The sequence below is a fragment of the Orycteropus afer genome, unplaced genomic scaffold (genome assembly GCF_000298275.1).
Source record: "Orycteropus afer afer isolate SDZICR_OR568_19922 unplaced genomic scaffold, OryAfe1.0 scaffold00289, whole genome shotgun sequence".
In the NCBI taxonomy this organism is placed as follows: Eukaryota; Metazoa; Chordata; class Mammalia; order Tubulidentata; family Orycteropodidae; genus Orycteropus; species Orycteropus afer.
The window spans coordinates 3,874,520-3,891,596 of record NW_006921876.1 but is presented as its reverse complement, the minus strand read 5'-3'; the positions used below and the strand labels follow the sequence as shown (position 1 = coordinate 3,891,596).

Sequence of the window (17,077 nt, the reverse complement as noted above, 5' to 3'; positions counted from 1 at the left end):
GGAGAGCTAATAATCATCAAAACTTCTCTTAGTTTCTTGGGCTCCATGCACACACGCAAGCACTCTGAAGGCAATCAGCTTTAGAGAGGACAAAGCGCAGGTAGAGAAGAAAAAGGAAGAGTTGTGAGTTAAGCCCCTCTCTGAGACTTTTGCACCCGGCCGGGCTGTTAACCATCTCTTCTCCCCATCCTCGGAGTTAAAAAAAAAAAAAAAAAAAAAAGCTGCCATAGAAAGGGATCCGACTCATGGAGACCCCTCCTTCGGTTTCCAAGGCACTATCACCCACAACCTTCCTTCCGAGCAGTGGCTGGTGAGTTTGAAACGCCAGCCTTCTGGTTAGCAGTCAAATGCCTTAGGCACTACACCATCAGAGCTCCTTCCACCACGTCCCTCAAGATCCTTCTCCGCTCTGGTAGCTCCTCCTGGGAAGTGGCTGGTCCGGTGCACCCAGACCCGGATTGTGGTGTCACCGCTAAGACATCAGCAGACACTTCCGCCCCAATCTAGGCTCTCTCTAGTGGGCCCTGTCTCGCTCCTCCTCCACTGTCCAGGCTTTGGGAGCTGAGATGCTCTCCCGGCCTCCGGGCTACAAGTACTGCCAGGCGCCCCTTAAACCCCGCGAGTGCCCGGTCGCCCTTCGCCTTAGAAGTGGAGAGTTCAAAGGCCAGGTTGGATGGACAATGTCAGTTTGCACAAGGACTCTAACCCGGCCCCCGCTTATCCTCTAGAGGTCCTTGCGGAACCTAGGTTGACCCCAGAACTCCAGATCACCACCACAGCTATTACCGTGTCGACCGAGTCACAAGCCGCCCGCGCAGCACCTTCTCTGGTTTTCCGTGCTTCTGTGAGTGGTCAATAAGAACCAAATCTCCCTGGGAGGTGCTGGTGATTGGCAGGATTAGAAGGTCTTGAGGCGAAAGCTCAAGATGGGGGGATTGGGTGGGGGAGGTGCAGTGTTAGCACGTGGTTTCTGCGGGAACCAATGGGGATGGCGGTTTAGTCCTGCCGTCCTGAAGCCCCGGGCCCACAGAAATGGCCCAACACGGTCCCGGCGCAGGGCGTCTGTCCTCAGGCTGGGGCCCACCGAACCTGCAGCGACGAGAAAAGGGTAAGTTTAGGGAACTACGCTCCACAGGGACTGAGAACACCCTAGCCCCATCCTCTCTGCCTTCAGGATGCTGCTGAGCCCCGTCACCTCCACCCCCTTCTCAGTCAATGACATCCTGCGGCTAGAGCGCGAGCAGAGCCGCCCCAAGGCCTCGCCACTCTCCCGGGCTCGGAGGAACCCGGAAAACTCTCTTTACCTGCGACTGGACTCGGATCCGCGCGGATGGGAGTTTCTCAACACCGATGACGGCGGCGGGGACAGGAGGCTGGAAGGTTCAGAGCCTCCGGAGGGTCACGGTGAAGCAGTCTTGGAAACCGACGCGGAACTGGCGGAGGAGCCACGTGAGTAGGCGCTCGGTTCTTGGCTCCTGCCAGAATATTATTGGGGGAGGTCACTGCCGATTTGGGCGGTGGGACTCAGGTCCTAGATTCCTGTGCTCCAAGGGCCGTTCACCATTTTCCCTCAGTTGAAGACTCCAAAAGTCAGGTCTCTCAACCCTTACTGCCATCCCATCTAGATATCCTGTGTGCTTCACATGTCCCCAACTAAAGGCACTGACTCAGGGCTTCGCGGTTTCACAGCCTTTCTTCTGATTCCCACAAAAACTCATCACCCCCACTCACAGCCAGTTCCCAGAACATCTAGCTTCTCGTTCCCACAGCAAAAGCCCCCACAATAGCTCAGCTTTGCCCAACACACTCCCCATAAACAAGCAAGAACTCTTCTCTACCATATCCGAGTCTTTCTCTATCCTAAACCACGTGCAAAAAAAAGTTCCTGAAAAGCGGAAGTGCCTGGAAGTGGAACCTTAGTCGGCTCTGGGTGTCAGTCCTGGCCTGGTTCTTTCTTGGGGTTTGCCAAATGGCTTGCGCCAGCCCGAATTCCTCTGCCGAAGATCTTCCTCTGAGGGAGACCAGAGATGGGGGGACAAGGTGGTGCCTGGATCCCTCGGGTTGGGTCTGGCGGGCACTGGCGGAAGGCGTCTGGGAGCGTGTTAAGGCAAACTTAGGTTTTACTTGCCCCGGGAGACCAGGCCGAGCTCCAGGCGCCTGGTCACCGAGGGCGCAACGTCGAGCCCCTCCACCTGCCCTTAGAAAGGAAAGAGAAAGGCCAGGTGTTCTATTGAGTCGGCTCCTGCGCTGCAGGTGGCTTCCTCAGAAAGGCTCTGCATTCCCTGGGATGAAAAAGCCACCCTTCCTCTCGCTGCACCCCTGAGCCTGTGTCCGCGGTCTCGAGCGAGTCTGGGGAACCCGGAAAGACGTGAACGCTTGGTAGGGTGAGTGTCCTCGGCCAGTCGAGCCACGGCTAGCGTATTCAAAGTGCAGATTAACCAAACAAATAAAATGATATAGAGCTTGGTGCAGAGTTATTCGCCGATTTAACAGGCTGGTTTGGCGAGCGCTTGGAGATCAAAGAACTTTTGCGGTGCTCGAGAAGACGCTGGTGTGTTTTCTGTAGCGGATGATGAGAAACTCTCTCGACGTTGCTTTTCACTTCGCTTTGGTAAGAAAGGATGACGTTCCTTGGACCACCTCAGTCACCTTGCAGCCAAAGCCTCGCGACACCCGTTCCTCCTTTGCTGACGATCGATCGTGAACAACCAGGAGTGACCCCCAACCCCGCTCAGGAGCTAAGCTGACGACCCTCGGCGGCGCTGCGTGCAAGGGGTTCGGCATGCCATCTTTCCGCCCCGACTTCAAACGCTGGAACCCGAGAGGCTCGGAAGTTTGTACCAGGGCGGGCGCGGGGCTGGACCCAGAGCGAGCTAAATCCCTGTCCCGCACGCACAGCCCCGGGTCTCCGTCTTCAGTGACTTTGAAACGAGGTGCTGCTTGCTCCACAGCATCGCTGAAGTCAGCTGTTATTTTCTGATTTGCGAAGAAAACGAAGCTCCGTCAGTATCTTTCCTCTTTGCCAGGAAAGAAGTCCTCAATTTCTCTGACGCAGGCTCTGAGTGCAGGCGTCTCTTACAGAAGTTTTACTTTCTTCAAACGTCAAATATCAAACAGCCCTATTCCCCCCGGAATCTATGCCATTGCATTTGGGGATTTGGAGTCGGGTTCCAACGCGCACGCACAGGTTCTAATTAATTGAGGCGGCCCTGTCCCCCTCATGATAGTTTGTAGCTTCTCCACGCTTCTGGTCGTAGCCCACCCCCACCCCGCGTGAGTTTTCATTTTAAAATTCAATGTTTCCTTTCTTCCCATCCTCGGGTTAAAATACCTCGCAAGCCAAGACCAGGGAGAGTCAGGGAGAAAGGGAAGAAAAGGCTGCATCTTGGCGGGGCTTGAGGAGCACTGGGGCCGTAATGGTTAGGTGGTTGCCTGCTAACCAGAATGTTGGCAGTTTGAATCCTCCGGCCTTTCCGCAGGAGAAGATGAGGCAGTCTGCTTCCATAAAGCCTTGGAAACTCTATGGGGCAGTTCGACTTACCGGCGGCAACGGGTTCAGGGTTTGAAGCACAAGGTTAGCATTCGGTGCCTGGAGCGTGTTTTAACTGGTTAAGATTGGAGCCGTCTCCGCGTGTCCAAGTGGATGTTACCTCTGAAGAAAGAGGACATGAAGGAGTAAACCGATGCCACCGGCCTCACTGGAAAACCCCAAGGAAAGAAAAGGCCACTTCTGTGAAAAGTCAAATGTGGATCTCAGCTTCATAAACCCCTTAAAGTTTACCTTTGTTTCCAGTGAAGAGTCAAGACATATTTTCTCGTTTTATTTCCTTTTGTTAATTTGGATTACAGAACCAAAAAAGATGAGATGAGCCCCTGGTGCTGGTGGAGCTCTTGATGACTAAAAAGACAGGGTTGTGTGCAAAGGTGAGAGATACACTCAAGAACTCCTGTTCCTAGTCTGGTGACTAAATATCCTGGGATTCCCGTGGGGACTGTGAACAATGACATCAAGACAGAAAGAAGCCTCCTGACAAACACTTTACAGAGCTTGGCCTTCTTTGGACACTGTAGCAGGTGTGTCTGGAGACAGATTGTGTCCTTATCTCTCCCTATCTCTCTTCTCCAAGAACCTTTCGAATTTAGTGCCTGTTAGAGCCCAAACTAGCACTTGATCCTCATAGCAAAAGCTTTCCCAGACTCAGCCACACTTGAGAATTGAGATCAGAGCAAACTGCCCTCCCACTTATACATATACATTCTAAGAAGAGAACAGAGCTGCCTTCGATGCTTTATGAAGAGTTTATCTTTTGGGAAACCGTGTGTACACCATGGACCACAGAATATCACAATTTACCTGGTATTGAACCTACAAAGGTGACAGAGCTCAGAAGGGGGAAGGGACATTTAGATGGGCATTTGCGGAGGCAAGTGGAGGGCAGCAAGAAAGAGGAGGGCAAAAAAGGGCTCACCCAGCGAAGGCTATCAGGGAAGGAAGGTCTCTCTTTTTTGTCTGTTAATGTTTTGTTAATTTTTTTGAATAATTTCTATAGGTCAATGTCACACATGCTTTTCATTCTTGTCTTTTTGCAATAAATCCAACACTCAATGGAAATGCATTCTTCCTGAAAAGTCAGTTAAGTATTTTTTTAATTCTACCTTTTGATAGCTAAATGAATGTATACACTTCATGTATCTATCCTCATCAAATCCCCAATGATAATGCTCCCTACAGATATGCTCACAATCTATTAATGTTATATACTCATATAAGTGTGATATAAAACATTGAGCTGCTAACCAAAAGGTGGGCACTTCCAACCCACCATCTGCTTTGCTGGAGAAAAATTTGGCAGTCTGCTTCCATAAAGAGTTATAGCCTTGAAAGCCCTTCCGGACAGTTCTACTCTGTCCTATAGGGTTGCTCTGAGTCAGAATCCACTCAATGACAGGGGTTTGGGCTTGATTATATATATATATATATGAAAATATGAAAAAGAGCTCTGCTGGCTTAGTGCCTAAGGCATTTGGCTGCTAACCAGAAGGTTGGTGGTTCAAACTCACCAGCGACTCTGCAGAAGAAAGACTGGGAAATCTACTTCCCTAAAGATTTGCCGCCTGGGAAACCCAAAGGGGATCGTTCTGAGTCAGATTCAACTGGACGGCAGTGAGTTTGTTTTTGGTTTTGATATATCACAACGTTGGTCAATTCAATGTCATGTGTGCAATTTAGTGATACCAATTACATTACTCATGTACAACCATCACCAATAATCCATGCCAAGTTTGCCATTACCATAAACAGAAATGCACTGCTTCCTAAACAATGACTTCCGGGACGGAGATCTCTTGGAAGCAACAACGTAAGAATTGCTTAGGCTGGGTGCTGACGGTATTCCCTCCTGTGCTTTTAGAGCCCTACCTGAGCGAGGCCTCGCCCCCCAGCAGCGGGAACCGAGCTCCGGAGCCCGGCGTTGGCACCAGCGGTGGCGGCACGGAGCAGCCCAGGGCGCGGCAGCGGCGGAAGCCGCGTGTGCTCTTTTCTCAGACTCAGGTGCTGGAGCTTGAGCGGCGCTTCAAGCAGCAGAGGTACCTGTCAGCACCTGAGCGGGAGCACCTAGCCAGTGCACTGCAGCTCACATCCACGCAGGTCAAGATCTGGTTCCAGAACCGGCGCTACAAGTGCAAAAGGCAGCGCCAGGACAAGTCTCTGGAACTGGCGGGTCAACCCCTAGCGCCGCGGCGAGTGGCAGTGCCCGTGCTGGTACGCGACGGCAAGCCCTGCCTGGGTCCCGGCGCGCCGGCCTTCCCGAGTCCTTATGGCCCTGCTGCAGCCTCCTATTCCAGCTACGGAGGCTACACTGGTGGCCCCTACGGCGGCGCGGGGTACTGCGGCGGCTACACCGGCGTGTCCCCGGGCCCGGTGCCGCCTGCACCTCTGGCACTCGGGAGCTTCGGCGGAGGGGGTCCAGGAGGAAGTCCGCAGGGCCATCTGCCCGCCACGCTACAGGACGTCAGAGCCTGGTGAAGCGACTCCACTCAGCCATGCACACCAGGGCCTGGAGTCCTGTTCTCGCCCCTCCGCAATGTGAGGCGACCGCGCAGCTGTCCTACTCCCCAAACAATCTCTGGGACTGTATGTGGCGTCCCACCCCCTCCCAAACAGGCCATCCCGTTAAAGGCCCTGGGAAAGTTCTTCCCCTGTGAGAAGTAAACGCGGGGCCTTGGTAGGCCGCACACGAAGCAGGACGGGTGGGAAAAAAACCAAGGGTGCCTAGGAGGCATCCGTGTCAGAGTCCGACCGAAACAGATGCTTTTCAGACCTCAAGCCGAAGAGTTGGAGAAGCTCCTCAGGTTGTGGGCAAGCATCTGCGGGGGCACTAGGCTGGAGGGGGTGGTCTAGAGGACCCAGCTTCCAATGAAAGGTGGGGGAAAGAATGTGAAGAGAGTGAAGGAAGGAGGGTGAACAAGGGCGGAGAGGAAGATCCAGCAGGTCCTAGCAGAGGGACTATTGCTGCGAACCACGCCCTGCTGTGGAGTCTAAAATTCCTCCAGAGGCAGCGCTCAAGGGAACCCAGTAATAGTCCTGGTGCTCGCTCGGGAGCCAAAGATTGCTCTTCTGCATTATCTCTATGTTCTGGCTGTCCCTTCATTGTCACTTGCAATTCATTTCTTGTTTGTAGTACACCATCTCATAAATATACTGTAGATATTTGTATGGGTGTTTGTGTGAGTGTGTGAGTCTGAATGTGTGTGAACCTATACTCTTTTCACTTCTTTCTAAACAACTTCGAATTCAAGTAAAAATGAAACCCAGAAGTTCTGAGCAGTGTTTCCTAAGGAGACAAAACTAGTTCTGCCCTGGGGTCAGATTGTTGTTCTTGTTAGTTGCCTCCCAATTGGCTCCAACTCAAGGCCACCTTATGTATAACAGATGGAAAAGTTATCCGGTCCTGTGCCAACCCACAATCATTGGTATGTTTGAGTCCTTTGTTGTGGTTACTGTGTAGTGCCTTCCAACCTAGGGGCTCATCTTCCAGCACTATATTGAACAGGACTCTGCTGTGATCCACAAGGTTTCCCTTGGCTAATTTTTGAAAGCAGATCATCAAGCTTTCCTTCTTAGTCTGGAAGTTCTGCTGAAACCATGCTGATATTTGAAATGCCCATGGCACAGCTGCCAACAACATACCAACAAGCAAGCCATCACAATAGGATAAACAGACGGGTGGGTGAGGGGATAGGTTACCTGATTTCTTTTCTCACATCTCTCTCCCCTTCTCCCTCTTTTATGTTTTCTTTCAAAATATAATCAGTTTCTAAATTCTATATCTGAAAAGCAGGTGACATGGGGGGGGGCACCTCCACATGTCCTTTTTCAGTCATCGTAAAATGATGGCTAGGAAGCCTGAACTTTAGGAGAAAATTATGGACCCCTCACTTCAACTATGTGCGAATTCATGCAAACTGAACACTGAAAACAAACTCATTTAGTTAATGGTAGCATAAAATCAAATGGGAAATTTGTCTCTCGCAGGCACCATAATAGGAAAATCAGGCTCCCTCTTCCCTTGGGTTATCTTTTTATTTCTAATTTGTTATTTATTTATTTTTTAAATTGTGCTTTGGGTGCAAATTTACAAAGCAGAGTTGTTTTACATTCAACAGTTCATGCACATTTGATTTCACAGGCCCCCTGATTACCATCCACAACCATAAAAAACTCTGCTCTCTTCTCCTCCCTGTGACTACCCTCTCCTTGTGCCCTTATTTATGCATTCCTGTCTGTCCAGCTTTCCCTCTGTGTGAATGCTGCCTCGGATGTCTTGTGGCTGATTGATCCAAGGGGTGACTATCCCTAGAGTAGGTGGGTGCATCTCCTTGGAATAAGTGCTCTCCATATAGGTCTTTCTACTGTTGGGCTGAGAGCCAATCCACAGAAGTGAGTCCATTTCTAGGCCCTAAGGATTACCCAGGGCCATAGCCTCGGGGGTTCCACCAATCTCTATCCAACCAGTAATTCTGGTCATTTTTGTGTTTTTGAATTTTCTTCCAAATTTTCCCTCCCACTCTATCCAGGATCTCCAGTTTTGATCCCTTTCCGAGTGGTTGGCATTGGTAGCCAGGCACATCTATGTCTTCTGGTCATGAAGGCTGAGGTCCTCATGATCTGTCATATCTTTGGACAAATTGTTTCCAGATGACTTTGATTTTCCTCACTCTTCTTTGCTCCAGACAAGAGGAGACCAGTAGTTGCATCTTAAATGGTTGCTCGAAAGCTTTTAAGAACCCAGTTGGCTACTCACCAAAGCAGTATGTAGAACAAGATTTCTACATACTATATTGTGCCAACTGAGCATTATGTCTCCCAAGACTATGGTCCTGAGGCTGCAGGGTTGGTGATTCTCTTCCTCAAGGTGTTTGGTTGGCTCTCAGAAGCTAATCCAACCCTGTTGGGGTTATCTTGTTAGACAATGACAACTCTGGTTCTTCATCTTCTGGATCACTGGTTAGTCAAAAGTTGAATTCTAATATTTAATGAAAAGGCACCGTCCTTGCAGTGTCTTGTTGCTGAATAGGCCCTGGCTGTATTTTACTGGAGTGGGAAAGCAGAGACTGCTATGTAAACTACACCTTACTACAGTTTTTTGTTTCCTCTAAATTTTATTGATTTTGTTGTTGCTGAGAATGTACACAGTAACACATGTGCCAGATCCACAGTTTCCACATGTATAATTTAGTGACATTGATTACATTCTTCAAGTTGTGCAGCCATCCTCATCCTCCTTTTCTGAGTTGTTCCTCCCTCACTGGCATAAACTCACTGACCCCCTAAGGCTCCTATCTGATCTTTTGAGTTGCTGTTGTCAATTTGATTCCATATAGATAGTTCTTAAAAGAGCATAATACTAAAGGCAGATCTTTTTTACAGTTGAGCTACACTATTGTCCTCGGAAGGAAGGTTGGGCAATCCTACTTCCGTAGTGATGCTGCCTCGAAAACCCAAGGAGGGGTCGCTATGAGTCGGGGCCGACTCGATGGCACATAACAACAACAACAACAACACTATTGTCCAGTTTTAAGATGGACTTCAGGGAATATTTTTGATTTAAGGTTTGAAGTTTCAGGGGTTCATCTGGCCTCCATGGCTCCAGAAAGTCTAGAACCCATGAGAATTTGAAATTCTGTTCTACAATTTCCCCCTTTTGATCAGGATTCTTTCATAGGATCTTCGATTAAAATGTTCAGTAATGGTAATCAGACACCACCTAGTTCTGGTCTCATGGGAAAAGAGGGCAGTTGTTCATGGTGGCTATTAGCCACATAGTCCATATTTTCTTCCTATTCCTGACTTTCCTTCTTCCTCTCTTGCTCCAAGTGAATAGACAACCAGTTGTTGTGCCTGGGATGGCCACTTGCAAAATTTTAAGACCCAGACATGACACAATAAACTAGGAGGTAGAACAGAACACATTATTCTGAACACATTATTAGGCAGATTAATTGAGATATCCCATGAAACTATGACCCTAAATCTCCAAACCAAGAAACCAAATCCCATGAGGTATACATCAGCAGCTATACAAATCCCATGAGGTTGTATGTAAGTAGTCTCAGCAGCTACTCTTTTTTTCATTGTTATAAACGTATTTGTCAGGCAACTTAGGCCAATTCAACTTTTTACAGGTGTACAACTTATTGACAGCAATTATAATTATTGACTATGCAATCCTATCCCTAATCAATGTGATTTTTTTCCACCTCCCCCTCTTAACCTCTCTTCTTTCCTCCTCCCTCCCACCCCTGGTAACCACTAATAAACTTTGGTCTCTATAGAGACAATTTGCCTTATTTTGACTTTTTATATAAACCAGGGGAAAAAAAAAAAAAAAAAAAAACCTCACTGCCATCAAGTTGTTTCTGACTCATAGGGACACCTCCTTGGGTTTCCAAAGCAATATCTTAATGGAAGTAGATTGCCCAATCTTCCTTCCAAGGAGTGGCTGGTGGGTTTGAACTGCCAACCTTCTGGTTAACAGTCAAATGCCTTAGGCACTGTGCCACCAGAGCTCCCTTTTTATATAAGTAAGGTCATATAATATTTGTCCTATTGTGATTGACTTTTTTTCATTCAGCAAGCTCCATCCATTCTGTAACATGTATCAAAACTTCATTTCTCCTCTAGGCTGAGTAGTATTCCATTGTATATATGCACCACATTTTGTTTATCCATTCATTTGGTAGCGTAGTGCCTAAGGCACTTGACTGCTAACCAGAAGGCTGTCAGTTCAAACCCACCAGCCACTACTCAGAAGGAAGGTTGGGCAATCTACTTCCGTAGTGATACTGACTTGGAAACTCAAGGAGGGGTCCCTATGAGTCAGATGCAACTCGACGGCACATAACAATAACAACAACATTCATCCATTGATGGGCATTTAGGTTGTTTCCCATTTTTGGCTGTTGTGAACAGTGCTGCAATGAACATTGGTATGCACAAGTCTCTTTTTTAGAGTCTCTGCTTTCAAGTCTTTTGGATATGTACCTTAGGAGTGGAATTGCTAGGTCATATTGTAGTTCCATTTTTAGTTTTAAGGAATTGCTACACTGTTTTCCACAACAGTGGTACCATTTTTCGCATTCCCACCAGCAACGGATAAGGCTTTCAATTTTTCCACATCTTCACGAGCATTTGTTCTGTTCCCTTTTTTAAAAATTTGAGTCATCATAGTGGGAGTGAAATGGCGTCTCATTGTGGTTTTGAATCGTATCTCTCTGATGGCTAATGACACTGATTATCTTTTCATGTGTTTGGTGGTCATTTGAATGTCCTCTTTGGTGAAATGTCTCTTCAAGTTCTGGATAATTCAGCAAGTTCCATCCATACTGTAACGATATGGCTGCCAGCCTTAGAGAATTTATTTTCTAATCAGATAGCAAAGACTAGCTTGAGAAAAGTATCTAAATGTTTTAAATTTTCTATGTTTAAGCTAAAACTCAAGAGTAATTGTTTATATTTTCTCTCACTACATTTCCTTACATTTTTTTCTGTTATTTGTTGTCATCTATTATCTCTTTTATTTTCACTGCTAATAAAAGTATTTAGAAACAACCCCAGTGTCTTTCAATTATAGTTAATGTTGATACATGAGATTTGAAAAAATGGAGTGTGTATACTTTGAATTTTGGAAATATTCATTGGCCAATTAAAATGAGATAAACTAGAGATTAAAATTGAAATCCCCATTGTGAGAAAATTATTATATACTATGATCATTCTTCTCTCACTTTTGAGTTTATTCCTAACAAGAAGAAAACATTACTCTATATTTATGACATTGCTACCATTGAGTAACAATCTGTCTGGCCCTAAATTATTAAGTGAGTTAGATTATATAATTCCTAAAATCAGAGTTTAAAATACATGTTAATTTAAAAAATCCTTTGTTGTAGTCTTTTGCGTAAGACCTTGGAAATGTAGGTCATCATAAGGAATGAACGAACGCACTGTGGGATCCGACTCATAGCGACCCCTCCTTGGGTTTCTGAGGCGGTATCACTACAAACTAGATTGCCCAACCTTCCTTTGAAGGAGTGGCTCATCATAGTATGAAGGAAATTATTACATGTCATTTATTTCACCCACTCACTCCCTTCTAACAGAGGAATGTAACAGAGGAAACATTGATGGACATTTGCTGCTCAGATTAGGCCTTGCCTGTGTGAATTACGCAAGTAAAAGATTCCCATTCTACCCTCCACATCTTTGTGCATCACATGGAAAGGCATGGAGAAAAGAGGCTGCTCAGAGTGAAGAAGGGAAAGAGGCTTATATCAATCACCAGCAAATCAGCCGTCACTGACCACTCCTGATTGGGACACAAGAGAAAAATAACGATTTGGCTGCCAGCCTTAGAGAATTTATTATCTAATCGGATAGCAAAGACTAGCTTGAGAAAAGTATCTAAAAATACGAGGTGGTGTGTGCTGCTTGTCAAATGAGAGGACAGACAATAAGTTCTTGCTGGAGAAAGAGAAAATGCAGTGCAAGCGGGGGTAGGAGGTGTTGCTTAGAGAAGGCTGCACAGAGAAGGCAGGTTAAGCCTGGTGATTAGTGTGCTAATAACACTATTAACTGAGAGAAGCTCTGGGAGAGGTTCTGGGACTTTGGATTGAGGAAAAGTATATGGGTACATCCCAAAGCCAAAGTTATAGTTTATAGTAGTTTGAGATACAATTTAAAGCTAGCTTCTGCGAATTTTAAGACCGCATTCAGTTGACTGAAGAGGTACGGGAAGCAGAGGGGGAGGAGGGCTGCTTAAATATACACTCAAGACTCTAGCTGTTTCATTGACCTGTGACATTATACTCCCCAGATTGCCCCAGCGTACATTTTTGCTGGCTTTTAAAACTATATTTCTGACAAAAACCTTGTCAGTATGCAGTGCATGTGGCTTTTCTCTTCAGACCACAACACAGAAGTTTGGGGTTACGTGACACGAACAGTTTCTTTCCAAAAGAAAAAAAGAGCGGGAGAGGGAAGAAAATCTCTCCTCTCCCATCTTCCTACTCAGCCAGGATCACTTTAAAATGCATCCCTCTCCCAGCTCCTCAACCCACCCCCAGTGGCCCATTTTCCATCTCTGTAATCTCCTTTTCACCAAAAGCAGCCCCTTTTTGTGTCTCCTACCGACCATTGCTTATCTGCAGCAAGGCTTTCACCAAGGAGCTTTCTGTAAGCAATCAAGGCTCTTATCTGCATCCTTCAGTCCCGTCACTCCAGTCACCTCTTAATGTTCACAAGTTCCTCAAATGGGAAGTAATTGACCTCTAAACAAAACAAAAAGCTCTCAGAGAGATAGCAGAGGTCCCTTTCCTGATTGTCCCAGGGCTAGGGGGCTCACCTAGGCCAGGTGGGTAAGTCAATAAAATTGCAGACTTCCTGGCTCCCCTTCGTCATCCCTCCTGTTCTCGTCCCAGCCCCACGTCAATCTAGCTCCATCCTGATACCATCTGCAAATCGGATGGACTATGAGTCTAACCATAGAAGACAGAGTGGCCAGAGATTTCTGGCATTTATTATTTATAATGTTATCATTATGATGATGAAACATTTGGGGTGCAATTTAATATATTTTAATTCCATATGAAGTGTTTATAATCTCAGACTTCATAACAGCTCTTTATCAGTTTACTAATTAGTCTCACCCCCCCACACACACACACTCAAAACAAGGAAATGCTTAAGCTCAAAAGCTGTGCCCCTCCCAACCCTTTCCCCTTAAAGAGGCCTTGCTGGAGAGATGGAAGGTAGTGGAGGGAGGAACACTGATTTAGGAGTTATTGGACGTGGCTCCGGTCTCAGACTAGAAAAGCACTATGTGACTGGAGCAAGCCCAGGAGTCCCTGAGTGGTGTAATTAGTTAAGTGCTTGACTGACTACTAGCTGAAAGGTTGGAAGTTCAAACCTACCCAGAGGCACCTTGGAAGGAAGGCCTGGTGATCTGGTTCTGAAAGGTCACAGCCTTGAAAGCTCTTTGGACCTCAGTTCTACTTTGCACACATGGGGTCCCCATGGGTCAACAAGAGTAACCGCTCTGGAATTCAGTCCCATTATTTATGCAGTTGAAGTGGTAGACCTCTGAGGCTACCATACTAATTTTTGGTGGTTTTCTGTTGATTCTGGAAGCATTTGTTTTTTAAATTGTGAGATCTATCATATATCCAGAAGAGTATGTAAAACATATATGTATAGATTAAAGAATCCCTATAAAGTTACCATAGGTATAACGCCCCACTTAAGAGACAAAACAGGGATGCCAGCTCCCTCAGAAGCTCTTCTCCCCATGCCCTCCTAGACCGAACCCCTGAGTCTCTCCTTTTCCTCTCCAAGCAAACATCTATTTTGATTTCTGTGATCATAATTTTACATGCACCTCTTTATGAATTTACCCACGTGGACACATTTCTTAACAATATGGTTTAATTTTGCTTGGGTTTGAATGTTACATAAATAGAATCATACTATATATGTATGATTTGGTGATTTGCTCCTTTTATTCAAATGGATGTTTGTGGAATTCACCTATGCTGTTGTGGGTACCTTCAGTTTGCTAATTTCTTCATTGCTATACTAAACCAAAACCAAATCCACTGCCATCGAGTTGATTCCGACTCATAGTGACCTTTTAGGACAGAGTAGAACGGCCCTGTAGTTTTTCCAAGGCTGTAAATCTTTACAGAAACAGATTTTCTCATCTTTCAACTGCAGAGCGGATGCTAACGTTCTGATTAGATACCCGGTGCTTTAACCATTACACCACCAGTGTTCCTTTGGTACTGTTATTTAAAAAAAAAAAAAAAAAACCTCACTGCCATCGAGTCAATCCAACTCATAGCAATCCCTCCTTAGGTTCGAGGCAGTATCACTATGGAAATAGATTGCCCAGTCTTCCTTCCGAGGAGTGGCTGATGGGTTTGAACCACTAGCCTTCTGGTTAGCAGTCAAATGTTTTAGGCACTACACCACCAGAGCTCCTTTTTGGTATTGCTATATGTGTTGCTATATTGTATCCCGTTGGATGGATGTACTTCAATTTATTTATTTGCCTGTTGATGAAAATGTAGGTAGTTCCAGTTGGGGACAAGAGTGCTGTTAGTGGTGCCCTCCCTCACAGGTACAGCTGTATTCTATAGCTGGAGTTTTTCTTGGGATCTTGTACTGTTAGACTTGCAATTCTGATAGAATCCTATCTATTTAACAAATCACGACCTCACCCAGATCTATAATTTAAACTATTGTATGATTTCATCCTGTACTCATCACCTTCATCTGAGGCAGAAAATATTACTGTTTCCATTTACAGATGATGAATCTAAGGGTAAGAAAGGTGTCAGCCATGCTGACTTAGTGGCAGTACTGGGACCAGACCTCAGCCTTCTGCCTTCTGGGTCTGGGTTATTTGCACTGAATACTCTGCAGGAGTTCAAGTCCTCACACAAATCAAGGGACTGTGTAGTGACACTGTTCTTTTTGTCCTGAAAAATGCATAAGAGAAGTAGGAGCCTTTCGGAAATCATCCAGAGGGAGCAAAAATGAAGCAAGGTACCAGCTAGGATGGGAAGTGGCTGGGAGAGCTACAACTGCCTCATTTGACACCCGTGGGCAAACAGAATATTTAAAATTCTTGTGGGTTTGGATCTCTATATGACTCTTGCATTTGCCCATTGTTGTCCACACTTAGCTGTACACTTTGAACCCTAGGGACATCAATTCTTGTTGTCAAAAGGCCAGCTCCTGAGAGTGGGGAGAATTCAGCCCTGAGCTGTTTCTTGCCTCAGTCCACCCTCCCCCCCATAGTGGAGAGAGAGCTCCATGGGAAGTCATTCTGCCTTCCCCCACCCGCCCCACATTCTGTTTAAACTCATCCAGCAAAGCTACCGCACCATCAGCCTCACAGAAGGATGTGGTCTCAGTGATACAGTCCAGACTCCACTGTAAGAAAAGTAAAGATATGCCCAGCAGTCCTGATCACAGGCCTCCAGAGGGCTTTCTAACTCAGTCCCTGTGCGGCCATCTTTATAAGGTGTTCTCAGTCTAACCTGACTCCTTTCCATCCATTCCTCACTGACTCCTGCTTCCTCCTGTCACCAGCCCAGTTTAATTGCCTGAAACCTTAGGGTCCATGAAATTGGAACCCTAAGTGAGGACTTTTGTGGGCCAAAGATGAACCTATCCTTTCCTGGCTCCTGGCTCCATGCCTCACTGAATGTCCCCCATGAGAAGCCTCTCTTAGTCCTCTAGATTGAGTCATCCCCAACCCTACTTCCTCCCACCCCCATGTGGGTTTCCTAGCACCTTGGACTTTCCCATTATAATACATTAACTCTCAGTGGTGTCTGTTGTCTTTTTTAAACAATCAGTCTTATGTCTGTCTTAGAGCCCAGTGTATTTCCAACATACCTCATGCCTGTCATAGAGTAGGGGCTCAATAACCATTTGTTGATTGATCAAATGAGTGAACAGTTACTGCTTGGCTTCGTTGCATGACCCCACCAAGTCTGCCTCAAAGATCCGGGCTCCAACATGACTTCTTGGTGGTCAGAATCTTCTGGAAAGAACACATAACTAAGTTCCGGCTAGTGGGATGTGACAGAAGAGATGTGAGCACCTTCCAGGACAGGACCTTAAGCGGAAGAGGTCCTATCTCTACTTTCCTCCTCTCTTTGCTGCTGTCTGGAATGCTGTTGAGATGGCAGGAACAGTGGCAGCTATCTTAGATTAGGATGCCAGAGCAACAAGATGAAAGCCTCGGTCCTCAACACCACGAAATCACCACATTAGCCTTGATCTGCTCACACTCAGACTATTATATGAGGGAAAAATGAACCCTGGTCTCATTTATGCCACTGTTGTTTTTGCCTTTGTTGCAGGAGCTGAACATGTATGTCAACAAATAGAGGATGCAGGCTGGTTATTAGATAAACTGATTCAAGTGTAGTCAATGTTTCAAAAAAAAAAAAAAAAAAACCAAACTCGCTGCTGTCAAGTAAGATCTGACTCATAGTGACCCCTCCTTGGGTTTCTGAGGCAGTATCACTATGGAAGTAGATTGTCCAATCTTCCTTTTGAGGTTTGGCTAGTGGGTTTGAACAGCCAGCCTCCTGGTTATCAGTGAAATACCTTAGGCACTATGTCACCAGAGCTCCTAGTTGATATTTTAGAAGCCAAATAAACCATGCCAAAGTGGTCTGGGAGAGCCCTATTAAAGAGGAGGGGCTTGAGACAAGCCTAGGAGGATGAATAGAATCTGGATGAGTGGAGAGGAAGGTTAAAGAATTGGAGCATAGATGGATACTCACTGCCGTCAAGTCAAACCTGACTGATAGCAACCCCTCCTTAGGTTTCCGAGGCAGTATCACTACAGAAGTAGACTGCCCAACCTTCCTTCCGAGGAGTGGCTGGTGGGTTTGAACTGCCAGCCTTCTGGTTAGCAGTCAAGTGCCTTCAGCACTATGCTACCAGAGCTCCTAGACAAAATAAGAAACAAAATGTGTGGGAACCAAGTATTTCCTCTTT

General features: G+C 46.3%; 1 protein-coding gene across 1 annotated transcript; it reads left to right on the top strand.

Moving 5' to 3' along the window:
* The first annotated feature begins 1,175 nt into the window (after positions 1-1,175).
* On the top strand, positions 1,176-6,025 carry NKX2-6 (NK2 homeobox 6). Its single transcript, XM_007950844.1, has 2 exons — positions 1,176-1,449; positions 5,412-6,025. Exons 1-2 carry the CDS (start codon positions 1,176-1,178, stop codon positions 6,023-6,025), a joined length of 888 nt encoding a protein of 295 aa, XP_007949035.1.
* The last annotated feature ends 11,052 nt before the right edge of the window (positions 6,026-17,077 follow it).